At 35.1% G+C, this 24,562-nt stretch overlaps 3 protein-coding genes across 3 annotated transcripts; 2 read left to right on the top strand and 1 right to left on the bottom strand.

Moving 5' to 3' along the window:
* Positions 1-2,377: 2,377 nt before the first annotated feature.
* OR5F1 (olfactory receptor family 5 subfamily F member 1) lies at positions 2,378-3,349 on the top strand. Its single transcript, XM_077864289.1, has one exon. It carries the CDS (start codon positions 2,378-2,380, stop codon positions 3,347-3,349), a length of 972 nt encoding a protein of 323 aa, XP_077720415.1.
* A 12,610-nt stretch (positions 3,350-15,959) lies between these two features.
* On the top strand, positions 15,960-16,916 carry LOC144293333 (olfactory receptor 10AG1-like). Its single transcript, XM_077864419.1, has one exon. The coding sequence runs from the start codon at positions 15,960-15,962 to the stop codon at positions 16,914-16,916; it is 957 nt and encodes a 318-aa protein (XP_077720545.1).
* Positions 16,917-22,709: 5,793 nt separating this feature from the next.
* On the bottom strand, positions 22,710-23,684 carry LOC144293332 (olfactory receptor 5T9-like). The gene has a single exon (XM_077864418.1). The coding sequence runs from the start codon at positions 23,682-23,684 to the stop codon at positions 22,710-22,712; it is 975 nt and encodes a 324-aa protein (XP_077720544.1).
* Positions 23,685-24,562: the final 878 nt, after the last annotated feature.

Raw genomic sequence — 24,562 nt, 5'->3', positions numbered from 1 at the left:
AAACCTATGGCGCATCAAGCCTGACCTTAAAAAACTGACAGCTTCCAACTCAAAATTTTATCGTTTTTAGTTAGCTATGTTGTAAATTTAAATTTTTTCATGTTTTTCTTTCTACTTCTTCAGTGAAACTCCTTTCAAGACTTGTAATTATATTCTATTGTTCAACAAATTTAATCTTTTTTCAATCTGTGTTTTTATTTTGGCATAATAATATTGATCTCTTCTTTGTTTATAACATTGTCTCCTTTCCTTGCATCTGTGAAGACTCACTGTGCTAATTATCCTTCTGTCTCTCTTAATTCACATTTCTGGTTGTTTAATTACAAATATTTTGAAGCACTCCATCTCTTACATTGCTAATTAATTTTTATACATTCTAAAAAAATATTATGGATTTTTTAGAGATCGGTTAGGAGGTAGTTTTTAATGGCATAAGAATGACATCCTTACAAGTCAAGCTTTTAAGTAATTAATATCTTGCATGATATTAAAATTCTTTTTTAGATGCAAAAATACCGTCTGTGCTGATGATTGGAAGATTGTATTTACTGAAAGATACATGCAAATACGTGTGCATATGTTAACATGTAACATATATGTATTTACATATATTTATAATCTTCTAAGTGACTATGATAAAATGAGATGGGACAAGAAAGTTAGGTAGGTGGGTAGGTGGGTATTATTTCTATTATTTCTTTCTGTTGAAGATTGTCCTCAAATTGATTCTTCCACTTCTTCATAGTTTGTCTATTGAAAAGTCATCTAATAACTTGAAACCTCAGTTATAAAATGTGTAAATTAATAATGTTGCTCAATGTGGGTTTTTTTTTCCACTTTCTTTTTACTTGTATTTAGATATGGAAAATATCCTGTTCCACCAGACAATAATTGCAAAAAGCCAACACAATTTTAAAATAATAAAAAAAGAAGTTAGGTTTTCTGATCCATTATCTTATTTACTTAAGGTATAATATTTCTTTAAACATTTTAAAATGGATTTAGTTTCTCATTGTCATTAAATTCACTCAGCAAGATATTTGGATTAAAGGATAAATTTGCCAAGACAAAGGCAAAGGTGCACACACACACACACACACACTGTAAACACGTATACACACAAAAGGGGTGGGAAAGAAAAATAATTCTTTCAATTAGTGAAAAGATAAGGGAAGAATAATATATTGGTATTGGGCCATGTACTCATTTGGAATAAGCTACAAATACAAAGAAGAAACATGAATAGCCAATTAAAATGATTTTTTTACATTGGCAAAAGACTACTTTCTAAGTTATTTTACATTCCAATGTAGTTAATATGCATTGTATGATATAATAATTCATCAATTATTTTGATAAGACTTTAAAGTAACACAGAGATCAAGAGTGCCTTTATGATGCAAGATCCACATAATGTTTGATTCCGTATATCTGCATGCGATCATAAAGTGTTTTCCTTTGACACTGGAGTTTCTGCCTGTAGAGGATTGACTCACAATTAAAATACATAATCTGGTTCCTATGGTTACCCTTTTCTCTTTCTGAAAAACTATATAAAAGCATGGCAATGTGAATTTTTTAGGTCTCTCAAGTTTTAACAAATGGTTAATTCACATTTTCATTGCATTATATTTCATTTAAATACAAAAATTTCTTGTGTTTGATTTTTAAACTTCAATCGAGAATTCCTAATGAAAAAGAAAATACTAATCTATACAGGTAAGATACTAGGAAGGAATTTAGCAAGATTTGATGCTACTACTCAGTGAGGTGGACAAGTAGTATGTCTGCTACTACATGATGTTAATTGAGAGTGTATTTGTACAAGAACAATTGTTTCCTTCACTTTTCAAACCTCACAGAATTATTCTTGAGTCAATGAGAGGTGTCAAAATATTGGTAATTAGAAATGGCCCCAATATTTGTTACTTGGGGTAGACAGGCATGATTCCTGGGAGTTTTGGTGTTGAAAAATATTCAGAGTGCTCTTGAGTGAAAAAAAAAATTAAACACACATATCTGTTTACAGAATGAGAGAGTTTGCAGTAAGAATATTGTTATCATTTGTATATGGATGTTGGCTGGAATGAAAGAACAGAACAACATATCTAAATTTTGCAGAAACCGAATGCGAGTGTGTGGTCTTTCCCTAGTGAGCTGAGAGGCCCTGACTCTGATTCAATATAGACAGTTGTTCATTAAATTCAAAGGCTGATCTGTTTGTCCCCCAATTTCCTCTTCCTCCATCACTCTGTTTACTACCTTGTTGTATTCTCTCATGTGTGAAAGACTTCATTAACACGTTTATTGCTCATAAACTTAGGAGAAGAAAATATTTACACCGAATGCAAGTTTAAGCAAACTAAGTGTGTAACAAATGACCAGAAGAAACCATACTTCACTAACTGAATTCATCCTGTTGGGATTAGCAGACACAATGGAGCTACAGGTCATCCTCTTTTTGCTTTTTCTGGTGATTTACACACTTACAGTTTTGGGGAATGTTGGGATGATCCTCTTAATCAGGACTGATTCCCAACTTCACACACCCATGTATTTCTTCCTGGCTAACTTGTCCTTTGTGGATGTTTGTTACTCCTCCACCATCACCCCAAAGATGCTGGTAGACTTATTGTCAGAGAAGAAAACCATCTCCTTTGCTGGCTGCTTCCTGCAATTGTACTTCTTCATCGCCTTGGCCACAACTGAATGCATCCTCTTTGGGTTAATGGCCTATGACCGCTATGTGGCCATATGCAACCCACTACTTTACTCCTTGATCATGTCCAGGACTGTCTGCCTCAAAATGGCAGCAGGGGCTTTTACAGCAGGATTCTTGAACTCCATGGTTAACACAAGTTATGTAAGCAGCTTGCCATTCTGCAGTTCCAATGTCATTCACCACTTCTTCTGTGACAGCTCTCCACTTTTTAGACTCTCATGTTCTGACACACGCCTGAATGAAAGCATCTTTTCCACATTTGCTGGTATGAATATGGTCGGGGCTTTGTTGGTCATCCTGACCTCTTATTCCTACATTCTGTTTTCAATCTTCCATATGCATTCAGGGGAGGGGAAGCGCAAAGCATTCTCAACCTGTGGCTCTCACTTGACAGCTTTAACTCTGTTCTATGCCACCGCCATCTACACCTATCTGAGACCTAGTTCCAGCTATTCCCTGGATAAGGACAAAGTGGCTTCTGTGTTCTACACAGTGGTGATCCCCATGTTGAATCCTCTGATCTACAGCCTCAGGAATAGAGAAGTAAAGAAAGCTTTATGGAATGTAACTATCAGGACAAGGATTCCCTTCATTTCTCTGATCTCCTTAGTAAATTTTCTGAACTAGGTATTAAATGAACTTTCTAGGTTGATTGAATCTTAGATTTTTCATTAGGATATTTCTAAGTATGTTAACTCACTTGCGTGCACCCAATTAGATATAAAGTAAATCATCAATCTTATATATGGACCTAGGACTTTCATCTAATTACTCTTTATTTTTGCTGGGTATTTAAAAAATAGGGCTTATTTTTAATGAAATCTTGGTTAGAAAATGAAAGAGATTCAGTATTTACATTCAAAAGTAAATATATCAATGAAAAAAAGCCATGTAGAATAATTGTAATCATTGAATTATTTTTTTTCTTATGCAATTTATTCTACCATTTTGTGGTGTGTAGAGATTGTTACATATCAGATATCCTTATAATGTTTTAATTTAAAATAGATTTACAGTTTAATATGTTGAATTATCTCCTGGAAGGATGCTTAAATTGAATTTCAGGACTATATTTAATTTTACCATAAACTTATCACCTTTTTCCCTATATTCTTCTCTTCACATATTTATATATTCACTAATGAATAAATGTTAGCTTGTCCAAATATGCTATCAAGAGAAATGCCATCTCTTTAGAATGTATCAATTACAAATCTCCTATTTCATTCTTTGTTCTTCAAAATTTCCAACCTTTCTTTCTCTTTCTGTCTCTTGGATTAATATATGCCACAAAGTTACATACCCACGCATTCAGCTGCTGCAGAGTTTAATCAGTGCATAGTTACAAAAGGAGTAGATCAATGTTCAGTGGGTGTATCTGGCACATTTTTAAAATAAGCTCATGAATTTCCTGCTTGTAGATAACAATCAATTGCCAGTAAAAATCAATTTAATTCAATATTAAAGTTATGCTTTGCTAATATGGAGATAAACTTTGTACATTTACTTAGTCTCGTTTACAGAATCTACAAATACTTCTAATTTGGAGAGCTATAATTACTTAATTATATTGTCTATTTTAATTACTTAAATATGTATTTCTTATGTAAATTTTCATTAATTCTTTTACCCAGGAAATCATAAAAACATTTTTAAAGTATCCTAATTTCTTGTATATTGTAAAGTGCATTTATGCAAATATACTCCAAATATTGTTGATTTTTCTTTAACTCAAAATAATTTTGGGATGCCTGGGTGGCCTAAATGCTTGAGCATCTGCCTTCGGCTCAGGGTGTGATCCTGGGGTCCCGGGATTGAGTCCCACATCAGGCTCCCTGCATAGAGCCTGGTTCTCCCTCTGCCTGTGTCTCTGCCTCTCTCTCTCTGTGTCTCTCATGAATAAATAAATAAATAAATAAATAAATAAATAAATAAATAAACAAACAAATATCTTTAAAAAATAAAAAATAAAAAACTCAAAATAATTTTAATCTGTAAAGCCACTGAGGCTTCTAATTATTACACTGAGTGAACAGACAAGTTGGAAATAGTCAAAGAATCAATATTCAAGAATCAGATAGATCCAAATAAACATCCAAAAATAAAGAAATATTATTAATATTGAAATCCTGTGTTTAAGCAGAAAAATGTGTACATACAGTTTGGAATTATACGTAAAAATAATTGTGGATTTTGTTTATTATGCATAAATTAATATGGACAAGATAATTTCCATCAGTCCATTAAAAATGGCAGGTATACCTTTGTAAACAATAACTAAGTAAAGATTAGGTGCTGAAATAGGTCAAGTAATAATCTTATTTAATTTAACACTGCTCAAATAAAATAAAGATACTCTGTTAACTCATAGTAAACGTTTTTCCAAAGATGAAGATAATAAGCAATACTTCATCAAGAAGATAATATCTAAGTGGTTGGGTGAATGGGAAAAAAAATAAATACGAAAAAGTTAAGGTGATGTGAGAAGATATAGTTTGTAGAAAAGGAATGTACAAAAAGCTGTATTAAAAATGTATAACTTTGGAGCACCTGGATGGCTCAGTCTGTTTTGCATATGACTCTCAAGTTCAGCTCAGGTCATATTCTCAGAGTTGTAAGATGAAGCCCTGTGTCAGACTCCACATTCAGTGGGGAGTCTGCTTGAGATTCTCTCTCTCCCTCTGACCCCCCATCTCTAAAATAAATAAATAAATCTTTAAGAAATAAAACATACAGCTTTATTGAAATACATAGCATTATAGAAACAATCTAAAATAGGTTTATTGAAAACAGAGCAAATAGAATTTGTTGTAGCAGAACACAGAAATGTGGTCATTGTTGCTAAACTTAGGTATTATTTACTATTTTGGCTGGGAAATTGGTGTGTACTATTTTTAAGGTTCTCTTTAAATTTTGTGATTAAGATTAATCTTAATGTGAAATCATTGCATATGTCCTTGTATCATTCCCAAATATTAGAAGAATTCTTGGTATATTCCAGCTACTTAACAAAAATTATTACATCCAGATCTTCCCTAAAGAGGAAGGTAGTGAATATTGGCCATGTAATTTTGAGGTTTTGCAAACAGAAAATCAACTGGATGAAGATCTGTGTTAAAAGCCGTCATAATTGGGCTCCTAACCTTTAACCTCCTGAAGTTTTATGGTCATTTTAACCATGTGTTTTAAAATAAAATATAATTTATCAGCTAATATTGTGCTGAGAGTGTGTCAGATTCATTTATACACTGATGAGAGAAGCAGAAAGATAAAAGGAAGTTACAGACTCAGAGTCACATGAAAACAGAAAGTTTATTTAGCTTGGAAACAAAATAAGTAGCATTAAAAACATGTGAAATAAAGATTGAGGTTTGATTTTACAAATAATAACATTATCATGCCCGAGTCACCTGTCACAGAAGAGAACCTAAATGCTAGGTTTGGTGAGAGTAATCAAAAGGAAAAACACACTTAAGAAGTAAATACTAAAGATGTATCTATGGCTAATTGCAGTGGTGTATCTTTAACCTCCAGTGGTAGGGTCCAATATAGACAACAAACATGAGCTCATAAGATGGTGCCAAGCAGAGTGACAAGAAACAAATTTTATTTTTAAATGGTTGTTGCCAGCTATTTTTTTTTTTTTTTTTTTTTGGTGCCGAAACCTGGAATCGAACCAGCTATTTTTTTCTAACATGTATGGTCTCATTCATTTGGGGAATATAAAAAAATAGTGAAAGGAAATAAAGGGGAAAGGAGAAAAAATGAGTGGGAAATATCAGAAAGGGAGACAGAACATGAGAGACTCCTAACTCTGGGAAACGAACTAGGGGTGATGGAAGGGGAGGTGGGCGGAGGGTGGGGGTTACTGGGTGACGGGCACTGAGGGGGGCACTTGACGGGATGAGCACTGGGTGTTATTCTATATGTTGGCAAATTGAACACCAATAAAATAAATTTATGAATAAAAAATGCAACATATGGCATTGCAACATATGCTATTTTCTTATTTTTTAATTTTTATTTTTCCCTTTAAAAATTGCATGTGGAGACACCTGGGTGGCTCAGCGGTTGAGTGCCTGCCTTCAGCTCATGGTGTGATCCTGGAGTCCTGGGATTGAGTCCTACCTGGGACTCCCTGCCTGCTCCTCTCTCTGCCTATGTCTCTGCCTCTGTCTCTCTGTGTCACTCATGAATAAATAAATAAAACCTTTAAAAATAAATAAATAAAAATTAAAATGCCATGTGTGTTAAATTTATCCCCTGAGGATAGGCTGATAACTTCATGTGATACCCATATGAAGTAGCTATTATTGATTGGTTCAGATGAACAGATCCTAATATTTTTGTTGTGAAAACATCCTAATTCCTGCAGTGATTCTTCAATGGTGAAAATTGACATTCCAACACAAAAAAAAGCAATGTTTTACATTTTGTCACCAAATAGACTTTAGAAAATCTGAATATCGATAATACAAATATGAAGATATATCTAGTGGTGATTACTAGATTAGCTTTCTATCTATAGTATCAAAAATATATGTGATTATGAATGATATTAATAAGTGATTTCAATGTTTTCAATCAAAAAATAAGAAGTAAAAGAAATGTAGAGGACTTCAATAATGGGGGACCAAGGACCTCCATGATCACTATATCTTTAATAAAACAAATACTTTAAAAATGTTAAATCATTTTTTTCAGAGCTCTGGATATCAACCAAAAGTTAGAAACAATGTGAAGAGCAATAAAACTGATGAATTTTGGTAAGAATAACAGGATTTATGGCACTGTAACTTGACCTAATATCATCACAGTTCCCATAGTTGTACAATAGTCATGAAAACTAACAGTTTGACAATAATGTTAACTGCTACGTAGACACTGGATTGTGTAGAATGAGTTTGGACTCCTAAGGATGTCCCAAACCCAAAGCAATCAATATATTCTATAAAACATAAGAATATATAGCATTTTATATGATATCATAATTAAATAAAAAGACATTAATAACATTGAAAATTCCCATGTACATGGATATTGAAAATTATCAAAGTAACGTGCTCCAAATGACAATATAAATTATAAATACTGGACAATGTGAACTCAAAAAATAAAATAAATTATAAATTTTCATATTAAAAGTGATGTAATTTATGGAAGTCATTAAAGAAGTTTAAGTGCTAATACTAGCCAAGACATAGTTAAAATATATTACAAATAATTAGCCTTAAATACTCAAGAATGTATGAACAGGAGGCTACTATATGCAAGGCAGTGTACACGAATTATAAAGAGAAAGCCAAAGAAATGGATGGGATTTTTAAGATGATCTTTTATTCCATGCATGCAGAATGTGTTGATAGACTGATTCAGCTAGGGACTTTTAAATGTTTTAAGAGGAGTTTATGTACCAGGTAAACAGCACAAGAAGGAATGAAATGAGCAGACTAAATCATGTATGCTCAGGAACCATCTGACTCATTCTCTTTGCTCTAGCTTCCTTATTCCACTTCCCTGTCATTACCCCTTTGTTACTTCTCTCAGTGAAAATGTAACTGTCATTATCACCTGTGCTCACCTTACTGGGGAAGAGACTAGGATGACACTAACACTTCAGGGTCTAGGTGACAAGAGTTTCACGAATCATTTTTTACATACAGTTAATGTTAGCATCTGATTGTGTGCCTCTCTTCACTGAGATTCGGCATGGAGAAACATTTGGCAGCTAGATTTCTAACTAAAAACTGCAGAAATACAAAATAAACTCACCAAATTGTAATAGGATATACTGCATGATTAATGGACTGTCTCATAGTACCCATAGAAGCTGCCAGAACCTGAGCACAGGATCCAGATCTGGGAAATAACTTGAAAAAAGGACTCATATCTTCTTATGTCAAGTGTTTTTTTTTTTGTTTTTTTTTTTGGAGTTCAATTTGGCAACATATAGCATAACACCCAGTGTTCCCCCCTCAATGCCTGTCACCCAGTCAACCCCCCCTTCCCTTTCCACCACCCCTTGTTCGTTTCTCAGAGTTAGGAGTCTCTCATGTTCTGTCTCCCTTTCTGATATTTCCCACTCATTTTTTCTCCTTTCCCCTTTATTCCCTTCCACTATTTTTTATATGCCAAGTTTGATAGTGTTCACACACCTGTTTAATTTTCCTCTATGTATCCTATGTCTGAGTTCTGACTTTCCTCCAATCAGTGTGGAAGGAGATGTGTCCAGCAATTTCCAAATTCAAAAAAATACATCCAGAGGCACAGAGGGTAAATGGCTTCCTCTTGGTTCTTATTCACACCATTGCAGGAAATGGTTCTGGTTGAACCATGTTTGGTATAACAACTACTATGGAGCCAATCAACGGGGGCCAGATGTGTGCAGTCAGGTGGTACATAGTGGCCATGTATGATGAGCAGGTCAGAGTGAAGAATATTCTTAGAAAATGTGTGCAGAGGGTGAGTAGAAAAAGCAAGGTATCTATGTTAATTTGCTAAGCAGAAGAATCAAAAATCCCTATGATTCTGAGGGTTTTGAGGAAGAATAATATAGGACAGGATCCCAGGTTTAGTGTGAGGTTCAAGTCTAATAATCATTCCAGGATAGGTGACTTTGACATATTTTACTGGCTGGTCCCATGGTTGCTGCGGTCATTTCTGGGCCAGCCAACCAAAGTGGGGAGGAGTGGAATTGCAGGTGATATCCTCTCAAGCAAGTGAGTAAATGTGCACACAGAGTTCTACCTTCTATTTCATTGCCAAAAATTAAGTCAGAAAAGGTGCAAAAGAGACTGGAAATACATCCTAGCTACTATGGAAATCAAAAGAAAGGAAGAAGGAAAATTGAATTTCACAGACACAGTTTCTAGCATTTTGCGTGCTACTATCATTAAAGCCAAAGAGAGCCAATAAAAGAAATGAAGTGCAAAAAATGCCATGATTTAATTTTCATTGTAAAAAATGTTATCTTTGAAATATTAAAGAGAAGATTGATGAATGTGAGATAAAAATTTTATCTTTTGAAAAGAAAGAATAATTTTTTTAAAAGTATTTCAATTAAGAAAGATTGCAAAGATATGAACTAAGGGAGTGTCTATGTCCATGAAGGATATAAGTGGAGTTAACTAATATCTAAAACATAGAGTCAGCACAATTTGATGATTGACTAGATTATGTGGGGAAAGTGATGGAGAATGATAAATATGTCATATTTTCTAATGTAGCTGATTTTTTATGTGGTAAAATTGAGAATCAAAACAAAAGAAAGCCATTGGAAACAATCTCTATGTAAATCCTGTTACCATGCCTCACAATGGATACACAACCTCAATCTTCACCTTAGCCACCATCAGATCCCACATAGATTACTGGAATCCACCCCCTTAAACTTGAATGTCTTCTGGCTTCCACTCTTGTCCATGACAGAGTATGCTGTACTCTTATCTAATCCCATTTTCAGACATTTTAGTCAGTGATAACAATGGAAGATAACACAATAAATATGATTAGTGACTTAGAAAGATTAAATGATACAAGTGTGAATTATTGAGTCCCTAAAAAGCCCCAGAATGTTCTATGTGGCTGGCTCCATACTTGGAGCTGAATGTTAACCAGTAAACAACACAAATGCCCTGGAATAAAGGAGCCAATGACAAGAAGAGAAGGTCAAATTATGGAATAAAAATTAAAACATAATATCATAAGGGTCAAATTAGTTGTATAGGAGGGCTATGAGAGCATTATAGTAGAAATATTTAAATTTGCCTGCAGGAATAAATGGGTCACTTTAATAGAAGAACAGATGTTTGACAGTCAAAACAATCTATAGAGTACAGAGTTTTCTGAGCCTCATGTAGTCCATAGCACAACACGTTATATACTTAGACACTCGTTGAATGATTCAATAGAGAAAAGCTGCATGTAGTAACTTAATTATTTTTATAACTTACCAAAGGTTTATAGCAACAATATTCAGTCTACCTTTCCCTCCTAATATTTTTAAAACCCTCATCATATCATTTTCCCATCTTCAACTTCATGATTATAGAAAATTTGAAATTCAATGTACTGAATCTTCCTGTCCAAATTCATTTTTTTCTCATGTAAGTATATGTAAATAAAAAATCCCACCTATGGCACAGAGGACCTTCACATATAAACAATCCAGATGATGCATGGACTCAAGATAATCGCAAAATTGCATTATTTGAGTTTAAGAAATGGTGTTTTAATAATTCTAAATTTAGTATCCTCAGATTTCATGCATAAATATAGACCAACTTTAAGAGTAGTAGGGGAATTGCTCTATTCTCCAAAGAAGGAGAGGATGGCAAGAAAGGTAAAGAGGAGTAGCCAGGAGGCTACTGATCCTCAGACCATACTCCATAGGGAGGGAATCTTCAAGGTAGCACTGATCCAACTGGAGACAGCCTTGGTTACTCTCTAAATTACCACCTGATAAACAGATTATTGAGCTTAAAAATGCAACATGTCATGGAGAGAAGATGCCCCTGCAATGAATAAGGGGCTATTTTCTACCAAACCTCCACTACTCAATTTAAGTAAAGAATGAGTTTCATAGAAAAATAAGAATGGCTGGAATTTGTTCCTTGAGTAATAGAAAACCAAAATTTACATGACATAAGATCATAGTCTTTATTAAAGAGTGACACGGTGATTTCTCCACAGTATAAAGAGGTAAGCAGTAATTATTTTACCCTGCTTATTTTATTTCACATATTTTTCAATTCAAGAATCAAAAGCCATAAAGGAAACACTTTCTTCCAATTAGATTCTTTTATGAGATAAATCTTCTGAACTTGAAATATACAAACTATAACTACAGGTATCAATCTTTCATTTTTATAAAAGTAAATGATACATAAAATGGACATGGAATCTTTTTGTGATTGTGAAATGTTTTATATTTCTTAGTTGTATTCATATTACTAAAAATATTAAATTCAAAATTGTATTTCCTATTCAATATTCTATGGACCCTATTAAGGTTATTTTTTTAGTATAATTGACATACAAACACACAATATTACATTAGTTTTAAGTGTACAACATAGTGATTCAACAACTCTGTAAATTATCCTATACTCACAAGTGCAACTACCATCCATCACCATAAAATTCTATGAAGCCCACTGTATTTTTATTAAGAAAATTGACCCTTTGATTACATGGGTGAGTTTGAAGTCAGGTCACATCCGAGCTTCCCGATATTGGGCAAATTGTTTAATCTCTGTATGCCTCTGGCTTTTTATGCAAAATGTGAATAATAATAGTACCTACTTCATTCAGAATGCAATAAACAAGATAACACAGGGAACGTCATTAACAGACCGGTTAGCACATAATAATTGTTCAAAACCTAACAATAAAAAAGTAGTTTCAAATAATCAGGCCTCTCAACTGTCCATAGCTATGCTTGTTCCTGCTAAAATAGAAATATTGGTAAAGGAAGAACTCAAGTTCTCATGCTAAAACTGCACAATGTCTTTAACTGTTAATAAAGAAAATAGATCAATTTCAGAAAAGAAAATAGTTGAAGAAAGTTCTCTCAGGATGCTTTCATTATTAAATAGGATTTGAATTAAACTTTCTTTTTTTAAATTAAACTTTCTAATTTAATTTTGCTTATATACCTTTAACAAAGCCTACTTGTCTAATTTACTCAAAGTACAGGACACTGGCACAGATGAGAGAAAAAAATTGAAAATAAAATCCCAGTTAGAGTGGTTTTTCCCCAGATATTGCTGCTGGCTAGTATCTTTCCAGCATAGAAGAGTCTATTGATTTTTTTAAAAGATTTTATTTATTTATTCGAGAGAGAGAGAGAGAGAGAGAGGCAGACACACAGGCAGAGGGAGAAGCAGGCTCCATGCAGGGAGCCCGACGTGGGACTCCATCCCAGGTCTCCAAAATCACACCCTGGGCTGAAGGCAGCGCTAAACCACTGAGCCACCCGAGCTGCCCAAGTCTATTGATTTTAATCTGTTTTCCTGCCAAAACATGACCTGTACATTCTCTCTTCTCCTAGGTTAAGAAAAGTCTTCTCCAGGGAAGAGTTTAAGATGAGAAAATTTCAAAAGAAAAAATATATGTAAGTTAAAATCATAATGATATATCAATAAGTATGATAATTATCATAATAGTGTCTACTAGAACTACAACTTATTTTAAGTAAAGTGATTAATGCAAACTATGCTGCTTAGTCTGCAAAACAACTCCTTGAGTTACATGTTATCATTACAGCATCAAAAAAGGAAAATTGAGCTCTGATCATTTGAATAAGGACAGTTTTCCAGAACATATCTAATTTCTGTTGTAAGTTACTCAATATGAACTTCTTTGGTCAGTGAATTTGAATCTAGTTGAATGCAGTGTGATTGCTGAGATAGATGGGAAATATTCATTTGTGCCACTACCCAGGGGGAATTATTTAAAAGATCATTCATCCCTGTAAGCATTTGACTAGCTATTGAAATATGAAACTGAAGGAGCACATGAGGGCAATTTATTCCTGGAATATGCTTTATTACTTTCTCTTAAAAGTAAACATCACAAAATTATTTCTTTCTTTTTAAGATTCATTTATTCATGAGAGACACACAGAGACATAGGCAGAGGGAGAAACAGGCTCCATGCAGGAAAGCCCGATGTGGTACTTGATCCCAGGTCTCCAGGATAAGGCCCTGGGCTGAAGCCAGCACTAAACCACTGAGCCACCCCGGCTGTCCCTACAAAATGATTTCTGTGATACCTTAAAATCTGATGAAGTCCCAGATTAGACATCATGACCTTAATAAATTGTCTGGCGCTCCCTTATTATCCTTAGTCTACTTTGTATTGAATGCACTAAATTTGTCCATTAAAACCACACGTATACTACAAAATGTACGTTGATTGATTGCCTGGTACATTCATCAAACATGTCTGGGTCATTGAAAATTTAATTCTTCTATTGCAGTTGTTTTTCATTAACGTACAACTTCTGAAGAAAAAGAAATATATAAGAAAGGTGGTATAAAATCTTGAAAGTTTTGAGAAGGTATAAGATGGAGAAATAATTACCAAAGTGTGAAAAGAGGAGAAAACAGAGAAAGAGATCAACAAAACAAAGGTAGAGATGATGGCAAAAGGGGATTTGGGGAGCGTGCACTTGGTCTCAGTTTATAGAACGTATTATTTGAACCTGAAACTTCCAGGTCTTGATCCCTTTTCTTGACTTATGTTAGCCAGGAGAGGGCTTTTATCTTCAGAGTATTCTGAAAGTTTCTGAAAATTTTCTGAAAAATTAAAGTCAGAATGGAGGATTCTCTGAACGAAGGAGGGAAATATTTAGGATTGGTCAGAAGTAAACATAAAATATAAATTATACATTGTTTCAGTCATGTGGGATCTGTCAGAGGTGAGAAGAACCAGGTCTCAAAAGAAGAAAAGTGGGGATTGTATTTTGGAAGAAGGAAGGCGAATTTGGAGACTGGGAAATTGAGGAAGAGACTTCAAAAGTCATGGCAATATGGGTTTTGGAGTATGTAACAATCTTAAAAAGGTCACAGGTTAGTAATAATGAAGTCTAGATGGACATCACAAAAAGGGTTGTGGTGTCTAGAGTGTAGTGCCATGGCAGAGACCTAACTTAGGTGGTCTAAAAATGCTTATTTATGGAAGGAGCTAGGTAGACTCTGTCTACACTGCATTTAGTGCTGTACTCCCTGGTGGTTAGTCAGCTGTAGATGTTTAGAATACAGGTGGCCCTTGAACAATAAGGATTTGAACCACACAGGTCCACTATACATAGATTTTTACAGTACACACTGTAAAAGTGATTTCTCTTCCTTATGATTTTCTTAGTAACATTTTTTCCTCTTTCTTACTTTATTGTGTGAATACAGGATATAATACATAATATATACAAAACATGAGTTGTTTCTATTAGTAATTAAGTTTTGAGAGAGCCAAAGTTATACGCAGATTTTTTCTTTTTACTTCAATTCAATTAGCCAACATATAGTACATCATTAGTCTCAGATGTTGAGTTCAATAATTCATCAGTTAGTTGCCTGTAACACCCAGTGCTCATCACATCACATACCCTCCCTAAAAGAAGATTTTGGGCTGCCCATAGTAAGGTTGGTGCAGTGTTCGAGGGTCAACTGGATATATTATAGTCATAATACACAGTATTTATCCAAAATAAACTATAATATATACTACAAACTATATGTTCATAATATATATTTAAATTAATCATGTATTGTATATTAATAATATATACTACATATATTTAGAAACTCATACTTAGAGGAAGAAGAAAAGGTATGCAAAAACAGATCTCACATTATGTTTGGCATCAAGTGTATGAACATTAAGATCAAATTCTCTTGCACATTTTATTTTCCCTTTTCCTAGTTTAAATATCTCATAAAAGAACCAAACTTATTTAATTATTCCTGAATCATAATATTTGAAAGATAAGCAGAGTTACTATGATTTTGGGGGCCATGGTAGGGTTAAGGACTTATAATAAAACTGTATATAATTTATTTTACATTTTAAATATATGACTTGCTATGATGCATTATTTCTAATATAACTTTGTATGATATATTAAATGAAATAGTTTTCTATGATGGAAGCTAGGTAATATTCTCTGTTTTTCCAAAGAGTCTCAGTCTCTTTCCCAGATACTGTAGCCAGGGTTGGCCTGAACTGGGGCTGGCTATGCAGTCTTACTGACCACCTTGTCCTGTGGTTATCTGAGATGCAGTTCACAGGGGAAACATCAAACCAAACAAGAAAGAATAATATAAATGGATTGTAAATTAAAAGATGCTAGGCAGAAACAATACAAACAAAATACAGTAGATTCCAGAGTGATGAGGAAGGAGGCACATTTCTCATTAAAGAACGTCCTGTGTTAACTAGCAAAGTTCTTATCCTGAGAATAGGGTACCTGACACGTTTTGCTTTTATTTTATTGTTGTCTGTTTCAGTGTGTTATTCATTTATATATCTATTAGTATTTGCAGGGAGATTAGAGTTTAAGATTGCTTTCTGTTTTTATATACTGCAATTTTTATTACCAACAATACAAAACAAAATAAAAGCTGAATATCTATTGTTTGTCAGTGGATTTTAAACCATCTGTTTAATTTGCCCTGTTCTGCAACTGAGCCTAGCAACAAGTGAATTCTAAGCCTTGAAATCATTTTGCTTGTAGATGGAATCCACAGGACAAAATCCTCTGCAGGCGAATCACACTACATTAATGGATTTCATCCTGGTTGGTTTTTCTGATGTTCCTAACCTCCGAGGACTACTTTTTGGGGTGTTTCTGATAATCTATGTGATTATTCTGATGGGTAATAGCCTCATTATCATAATAACCAAGGTCAATCCCTCCCTCCAGACTCCTATGTATTTTTTCCTTGGGAACTTTTCTTCCTTGGAAATATGTTATGTGTCAGTCACTGTCCCCAGATTATTAACAGATCTTTGTAGACAAAATAGAAATATTTCTATTCTGGCCTGTGCTACTCAAATGTATTTCTTTCTGATCTTTGGAGCCAGTGAGTGCTTCATTCTGACTGCAATGGCTTATGACAGGTATGTTGCCATTTGTAACCCCTTACTCTATCCTCTCATCATGAACAACAGGCTGTGCATCCAATTGGCAACTGGCTGTTGGATCACTGGAATTCCAGTACACATAGGGTTCACCTACCTCATCTTCTCTCTACACTTCTGTGGGTCCAATAAGTTGAATCACTTTTTCTGTGACATACCTCCAGTACTTAAGCTTGCCTGTGGGGATACGTTCATGATTGAAATGTTGGTTTATGAGGTTGCTGTTCTAGTTGTCACTATTCCTTTTTTGTTGATTCTTGCATCTTATGTGAAAATAATCTCAACCATCCTGAAATTGCCATCAGCAGCTGGGCGAGCAAAGGCCTTCTCCACTTGTTCTTCACATCTCATGGTTGTGGCATTATTCTTTGGATCAGGCATCATTACATACTTAAGACCAAAGTCCAGTCATTCAACAGGAATGGACAAGTTTCTTTCTCTTTTTTATACCATTGTGACACCAATGTTTAACCCCATAATATATTGTCTAAGAAACAAAGAAGTTATGGTGGCACTCAAAAAATCCCTACCAAAATGGATTGTACTATGACTCAGAAACATAACTCTATAAAATTTGTTACTTATTTATCAAGTCCTCATATACTCATGCTGGTTCTTCTCCAGTTTTGCAATGACTCTTACTTATTTTATGTAAATGATGTCATATTTTTATCTAACATAAAATAAATCTGGAGGTTATTTTTAAATAGTAAATTAGGGATCCCTGGGTGGCGCAGCGGTTTGGCGCCTGCCTTTGGCCCAGGGCGCGGTCCTGGAGACCCGGGATCGAATCCCACATCAGGCTTCCGGTGCATGGAGCCTGCTTCTCCCTCTGCCTGTGTCTCTGCCCCCCCCCCTCTGTGACTATCATAAATAAATAAAAATTTAAAAAAAAATAGTAAATTAATTTCAAACTTAATCCAAAGTATTGAAATACTTAAAATAACACATTTCTATTAAAGGTTCTATTATTAAAGGTTGCTGTTGTTGTTACTTGTTTAAGATTCCAGAATATGGCCAATGTTTTCTTTTACACAAAGAGGTTATTCATTTTTATCTCTCCAGTCCCAACACACTGCATAAAAAAATAACAGACATCTAATTAACTATGTTATATTAAAAGCATGACTAATAGCAAAAGTTGAACTACTGATGTCTTATCTGCTTATGACAAACAATTTCATTATAATCAGGTGGGGTCATGTAAAGAAAAGAAAAATTTGAATCCATCAGCAATGAGTACAGTTAACATGTTATAGAGTTGACATTCTATCTGTTTTTATTGGTGATTCATCAGCTAATTCCCTAAAGCTGAATTCACATATGAAAAGGGGTGCCACATTATCTCAGTTCCAGAATCCAGTCTTAGTATAAAATACTAGCTCATCCCCTTTACTTTCATTGTGTTAATTAGAAGACTTGATGATAATTTAAGTAGATATACTGTAAATATAGAGTATAAAAGCATGTGTGTGTGAGGGGGGTGAAGATAAAGGTACTTGAGTAATTGAAACACATTTTTTATAAAACTATTAAAATGTTAATTCTGGGTTGTGTAAGTTACTTTTTTTTTTTACCTCTTTCTCCCTTCCTGAAGAAGAAACCAGCAATTTCCCTTCTTTCTTTTTTTTAAAGATTTTTATTTACTTATTTTAGAGTGAGAGAGAGGGAAGGAGAATATTCAAGCTGATTCTTCCCTGAGTGCAGAGCCTAGTACAAGGCTCGATCCCACAACTCTGAGATCAGGACCTGAGCCAAAAATCAAGAGTCTACTGCTTAACCTACTGGGCCACCATCCAAGAGCCCTATCTCTTTTTTTTTTTTAATCTTTTTTTTAAAAGAAATTTTATAGTGTTTTAATGACAAAGAGCTGTGTTGAAAGATAGGAAAGGGTAATTTTGAACATTAAAGAAAAAAATTTATAAAACTCATATTAGTCAACATTGTTCTTCCTGTAACCATTTCCTCCACACAATCCTGAATTCTGTAAACCTCTGTGCACCACCCGTTCCAGGACCTTGGGTACTCCTACCAGGCTTCTTATAATGTTCCTTTCCAAATACAGAGTACCTTTACTTCCCTCCACATTCTGCATCACCCAGCTGTATTTACCATCAGAGTCCTTTAAAAGGAGAGAGTGCACATAACACAACTTCTCTACAATTTTTCTTGGCATAAAACCTCAACTTATAGAAGAAAAATGAACAACATATATTAAGAAACAATTATCAAGGTAATAATAATAATATTCAATTTTAACAAAATACAGCTTTGTATATAAGAGATAGACATATCATAAGAAAACAGATCTTAGAGATGTTAATGTGAAAGCACGGCCAAAACAAATATCACGGGACCAGTCATTTTAGTTTTTAGCAACGTCACCTCTAGAACTGCCCCGCCTCCGATAAGATCAGACTTGTCTATTATGTTTGGAATATTAAAATTCTGAAAGACGTCTGCAGCAGCAGAACAAAGGGTGAGTATCAGTGTATACAGTGTTGGTATTCTAAACTATGCTATCAGTCTATACATGAATATCAAAATTTTATTTCCCTCTAAAATGTATGCCCCTAGAATGTTGTATTAGACACTACATATGGGAAATCCAGTCTAAAAAGGATGAAAGGGGATCCCTGGGTGGCTCAGTGGTTTGGCGCCTGTCTTTGGCCTGGGCGTGATCCTGGGGTCCCGGGATCGAGTCCCATGTTGGGCTCCTGGTGTGGAGCCTGCTTCTCCCTCCTCTTGTGTCTCTTCCTCTCTCTCTCTCTCTGTCTATCATGAATAAATAAATAAATCTTTAAAAAATAAAAATAAAAAGGATGAAAGAAATAGGAATATCATAGAAAGGCTATTGAAAGTGACAAAACTCTTGTGTGTCTGGAGAATTGTCCCAGTCATGTGAATCCCAGGAGAAGGGTGGACTTTGTAGGTTCAGCCTGACTTCTTGGATGAGGAGGGCAGCCATGCCAGAGGCAAGTCCCATGTGAAGATGAGAACTTGAGCTGCAAAATACTACCAAGTTTTTGGAGACATAGAACATTAACTTATAGGCATTTTTATCTCTGTTGACTCCCACAGAGGAAAGAGTACTAATATACAACATTTGACCTGAGGGAGGCTTTTAAAATTTTCTGCATTTATATCAATTGAATTTTGTGTCAACCCCGCACTGAGCAAGCCTATTGGCACTCTTTTCCCAACAGCCTTTGTTCACTTCACGTCTCTGTATCACATTTTGGTAACTCTTACAGTATTTCAAGCCTTTTGTTATTATTAGACATCTTATGTTACTCAGTGATCAGTGATCCTTGATGTTACATTTGTAATTTGGGAGGATGCCATGAACTGTTTGCATATAAGACAATGAACTCCATTAATAAATATTGTGTGTGCTCTTACTGCTCCACTGACCAGCTTTTCCTGTCTCTCTTTCTCTCTTTGGGCCTCCTTAACCCTTGAGACACAGCAATATTTAAATTAGGCCAATAAATAATCCTATAATGGCCTTTAAACGTTCAAGTGAAAGGGAGAGTCACACACGTCTCACTTTAAATAAAAAGCTAGAAATGATTCAGCTCAGTGAAGAAGGCATGCTCAATGCCAAAATAGGGTGTAGGCCTCTTTCACCAAACAGCCAAGTTTTAAATGCAAAAGAAGAAAAAATATTTTTTTTTTTTTTACTTTTTTAGAAAAATTCTTGAAGGAAATTAAAAGTGCTTCTCCAGTGAACATATAAATGATAAGAAAGTGGAACAGCCTTCTTGTCAACATGGTCAATATGGAGAAAGTCTTAGTTGTGTGGATAGGAGATCAAACTAGCCACAGCATTCCTGTAATCCAAAGCCTAATCCAGAGCAATGGACAACTCCCTTCAATTCCATAAAGGCTGAGAGAGGTGAAGATGCAGAAGAAAACTCTGAAGCCAGTAGAAGTCAGGAGGTTTAAGAAAGAAAATGTCTCCATAACATCAAAGTGCAAGATGGAGCAGCAAGTGCTGATAGGGAAGTTGCAGCAAGTTATCCACAAGATCTAGCTAAGATATTAATGAAGGTGGCCTCACTAAACAACAGATTTTCACTATAGATGAAACAGCCTTCTACCAAAGAGCATCATGTGCTACAGGGATATCTTTCATGAAAGGAAGAGTCGATCAATGCAATAAACGTTACTGTTGTCCTATTTTAAGAAATTGCCACAGCTGCCCCCATCTTCATCAGCCACCACCCTGATCTGTCAGCTGCCATCAACACTGTGACAAGACCCCCCCACCCCCAGCAAAAGGATTATAACTTGTTGGAAGTTGAGATGATAGCGTTTTTTTTTTTTTTGTTTTTTGTTTGTTTGTTGTTTTTTGTTTTTTGTTTTTAGCAATATAGTGTTTTTAACTTGAAGTATGAACATTTTTAAAAAAACATAATGTTTTGGCACACTTAAGCTACAGTATAGTGTAAACATAACTTTTATATGCACTGGAAACCTCCCCGAAAATTCATTTGACTTGCTTAATTGTGATATTTACTTCATTACGGTGGTCTGGAACTAAACCTGCAAAGTCTCTGTTGTATGCCTATAATTAACTTTGAAGGAGATCTATCCTTGCAATGCAAATAAGGCCTGTTGAAAGCAGGGCTTAGGGGAGCTTGGGTGGCTCAGTCAGTAAAGTGTCTGCCTTTGGCTCAGTTCATGATCTTGGGATTCTGGGATGGAGCCCTGCATTGGGCTCCCTGCTCAACGGGGAGCCTGTTTCTCCCTCTTCCTCTGCTGTTCCCCCTGCTTTTGCTCTCTGGCTCTCTCTCTGTCAAATAAATAAATAGATGATTAATTACTTTTAAAAAGAGAAAGCAGGGCTCAATGTGTGTATGATAAAGACTCTCTTCTGTACCTGCTTCTTAGACATGGGCAATGAGGAGCTTTGCCATCTGCAAGGGCATCACAGGGTGGAGAGAAAACAGAGCCAAAGCTGAGTTTGTACCAAGCTTGTAGAGAACCCGTAAAAATAGATTGGGGCTTAGTTGTGTCAACCTAATTCTGCCAGCTGGTTGTAATTTACCCCGAATCGTGCTTGTCTTTTGTCATTCTTGAATTTAAGTATAATTTTGATTAATGCTAATGCCTGGTCTCTGTGTTCTATGAGGAAGTAAAAGTGGATTTAATGTCCATGTCCTGCATAAAATAATCATAAGGGAAGAAATGCATCCTTAAAAACACATGGTAAGAACACCAGGGACTTGAACACACTATCTGTGGTCCCAGAATCACAGGCTGGGATTAGACTGCTGCCAATGCATAGATTAAAGGTTAGAAGAGAGTGTTCAATCTGAAGTCAGATACAAATGACTCCTTGAAAAGTGAATTGGGATTATGTGAGTTGTGATTTTGCTATGAATGAGGTGGTATTTGCTCAAGATAGTCAGATATGAGTATAATGTTCATTTATAATTGCAACTGTGGGAGCCTATACAATTTGAGTTACATGGAGATGAAAGATAGTACTACAATTTAATCTGAAGAGTGAATGCATATGTGACTCCATGAGTATGTATGTGTAAATAAACCCAATATTTGTATGATGAAGTCTTCTCCCCTACTACTTCAGAATATAGCTCTATATGGAGATTGGGTCTTTGAGGAATAATTAGCTCAAAATGATGTTGTGTCCAATATGACAGTTAGCCTTATAAAAAGTGCTAACCTTAAAAATAAAAACAGCTAATTATCTTAGTGGCAAAATGAGTTTATTCAAGTAGCAGAGAATTACATTTGGGCCATGCAAGCTATGGGAAAAACATTGGCAAGTTCAAACAACAAAGAAGAGGAGTTTCTCTTTTGTAGAGGAAGGGGAGACTTGGGAAAGGCTATTATAAACAAAAAGTCTATTGGAGTAAACAGAGTTCAAAGTATAGTGGTTTTGCATTGGCTGGGTTGTGACTGTCTCTCATTGGCTGGGCTGTTGCCAGGGGAGGAGGAAACCTTCCTTCCTCTTGCTGGAATTGGTAAAATAAGAATTCTTCTTCTATTAGGAATATAAGATACATCTCTTCCTGTTGGTTCTCTTACTGACACGTGGTAGGTGTAAGTGCTCCTTCTGCTGGCCTCCTGACTCCTTTTTAAATTGGTTTCTCTTTATTCAGTTTCAGAAACAAATGGATGACACAGTTTCTGCTTGTGTGAAAACCACACTAGCAGTGAGTTGACTATGATCTTTATTTAAACATGTCCAAGAAGAATAGAAAGACACTAATAAATGAAAACAAAACACTTTAATCATAGCTTTTTGATATGAAGACAATTACATCAGTCTTAATTTCTTTCAATTGGATGTTTAGTGTGAAAAGTATACTTAATTGGCAAACCAGTTTTTACCAAATACCCTTTTCACTGCATCTTTCACATCTTTGTTCCTCAAACTATAGATGATAGGATTCAGCATGGGAATCACAATTGTGTAAAATACTGACACTATCATATCATGATCCAAAGCATAGCTGGAATTGGGTCTCACATACATGAAGAGAACCGTACCATGAAAAATTGACACTCCAGTTAGGTGAGAGCCACATGTAGAAAAGACTTTCCGCCTCCCTTCAGCAGAATGCACCCTCATAATGGCCACCAGAATGAAACCATAAGAGACCAGGACTATCAGAATAGTGGATATCTCAATAGATCCCGCAAAGTAGAAGACTAGCAGCTGGTTTGTGTGGGTGTCAGAACAAGAAATGGCAAGGAGAGGAGGGATGTCACAAAATACATGTCTAATTTCATTGGATGCACAAAAGGATAGAGTAAAAGTAGCCACAGTGTGTAAAGTAGCATGCAGGAATCCACATACATAGCAGGAAATTATGAGTGGCACATAGACTCTGGGTGACATTCGAACTGAATACAGGAGAGGGTTGTAGATCGCTTCGTAGCGATCATATGCCATTGCAGCTAAAATAAAGCATTCTGTGGTCCCAAAAGAAATAAAGAGAAACATCTGTGCTGCACATCCAAGGAATGAAATGGTTTTATCCTCTGCTAGGAAATTGACTAACATTTTTGGAGTGACAGCTGAAGAATAACAGGCATCCAGGAATGATAACACGCTCAGAAAATAATACATGGGGTTGTGGAGCCGAGAATCCCCAAGGACCAATAAAACCATTCCCAAATTTCCTATCATTGTAAAAAGGTAGATTGCTAGAAATAGTAAAAATAGGAAAACTTGCAGTTTAAAATCATCTGTGAAGCCCGTCAATATAAACGTGGTGACTTCAGTCACATTTTCCATCTGAACCCTGCACAAATCTGAATCTGACAGCACTGCTGACATTTCAGTTTCTACTCATAGATTCTAAAGACAATATATTTTTTTTGAAAATATAATCTACTCAGTCATATCCTCATGTTTGTCTCTTAGAAGGATGTATGGATACCTTTGGCACTGAAGGAATAAGCAGCAATGAAGAAACGGAGTCCTCATGGATGCATTACCCTGAACAAACAGATTAAACAAGTTACTTCATTTCATTGTTGGCTAAATTTACCATGGGAAAAACAATGGCACTTCATGTGGTTCAATTTCCAGTTTTCCCATGTCTCTCCATAGTTTATTTTACTTTTATTGTTTTTCAAATTTTAACTTGGTACCAAGTCAAGATCTTTCTCTACACATATGGTCGTTATCCTCACAGAGCTCTTGGGTGTATTTTGAAATACATTTCTGTGAAAAATGATTCATGGCCATTCCTTTACTGGGTTATGGTTGCATATAGAATTTCTATATTTACTATGAAATAAATATCACCTGATAATAGATAATAAAATTGTACCAGTGAATTCTAAAACAATAAAATCATTATATAAGCACACCATAGTGTTTTATTACTGCTCTATTTTTCTAGGCTGTCAGACTGTTTCCTACCCAGTGGAGCATGAAGAAACATAAGCACATAACAAATGAACAAAATGTTGCAGAGTCACCAGTAAATGGATTAAAAGCCTCCATCCCTGAAACAATTAAATATTGCATCTACCATATTTAGATGGCAGATTTTGGCATGGCGACTCTTGTTTTTCCTCTGCGTGTCATAGACCAAAATTTATAAAGGAGTAGAAAATCTATAGTGTATAGGACTGGTGAATTCAGTGAGCTACAATTGACTTATAACTTAAATGAAGCACACCATGTTTGTTATACTGAGATACCCA

The sequence above is a fragment of the Canis aureus genome, chromosome 21 (genome assembly GCF_053574225.1).
Source record: "Canis aureus isolate CA01 chromosome 21, VMU_Caureus_v.1.0, whole genome shotgun sequence".
Lineage (NCBI taxonomy): Eukaryota > Metazoa > Chordata > Mammalia > Carnivora > Canidae > Canis > Canis aureus.
This window is presented reverse-complemented; position numbering and strand designations above follow the sequence as displayed.

Coding starts and splice junctions, on each gene's coding strand:
- OR5F1 (XM_077864289.1), top strand. CDS start 2,378: ATGACCAGAAGAAACCATACTTCACTAACTGAATTCATCCTGTTGGGA.
- LOC144293333 (XM_077864419.1), top strand. CDS start 15,960: ATGGAATCCACAGGACAAAATCCTCTGCAGGCGAATCACACTACATTA.
- LOC144293332 (XM_077864418.1), bottom strand. CDS start 23,684: ATGTCAGCAGTGCTGTCAGATTCAGATTTGTGCAGGGTTCAGATGGAA.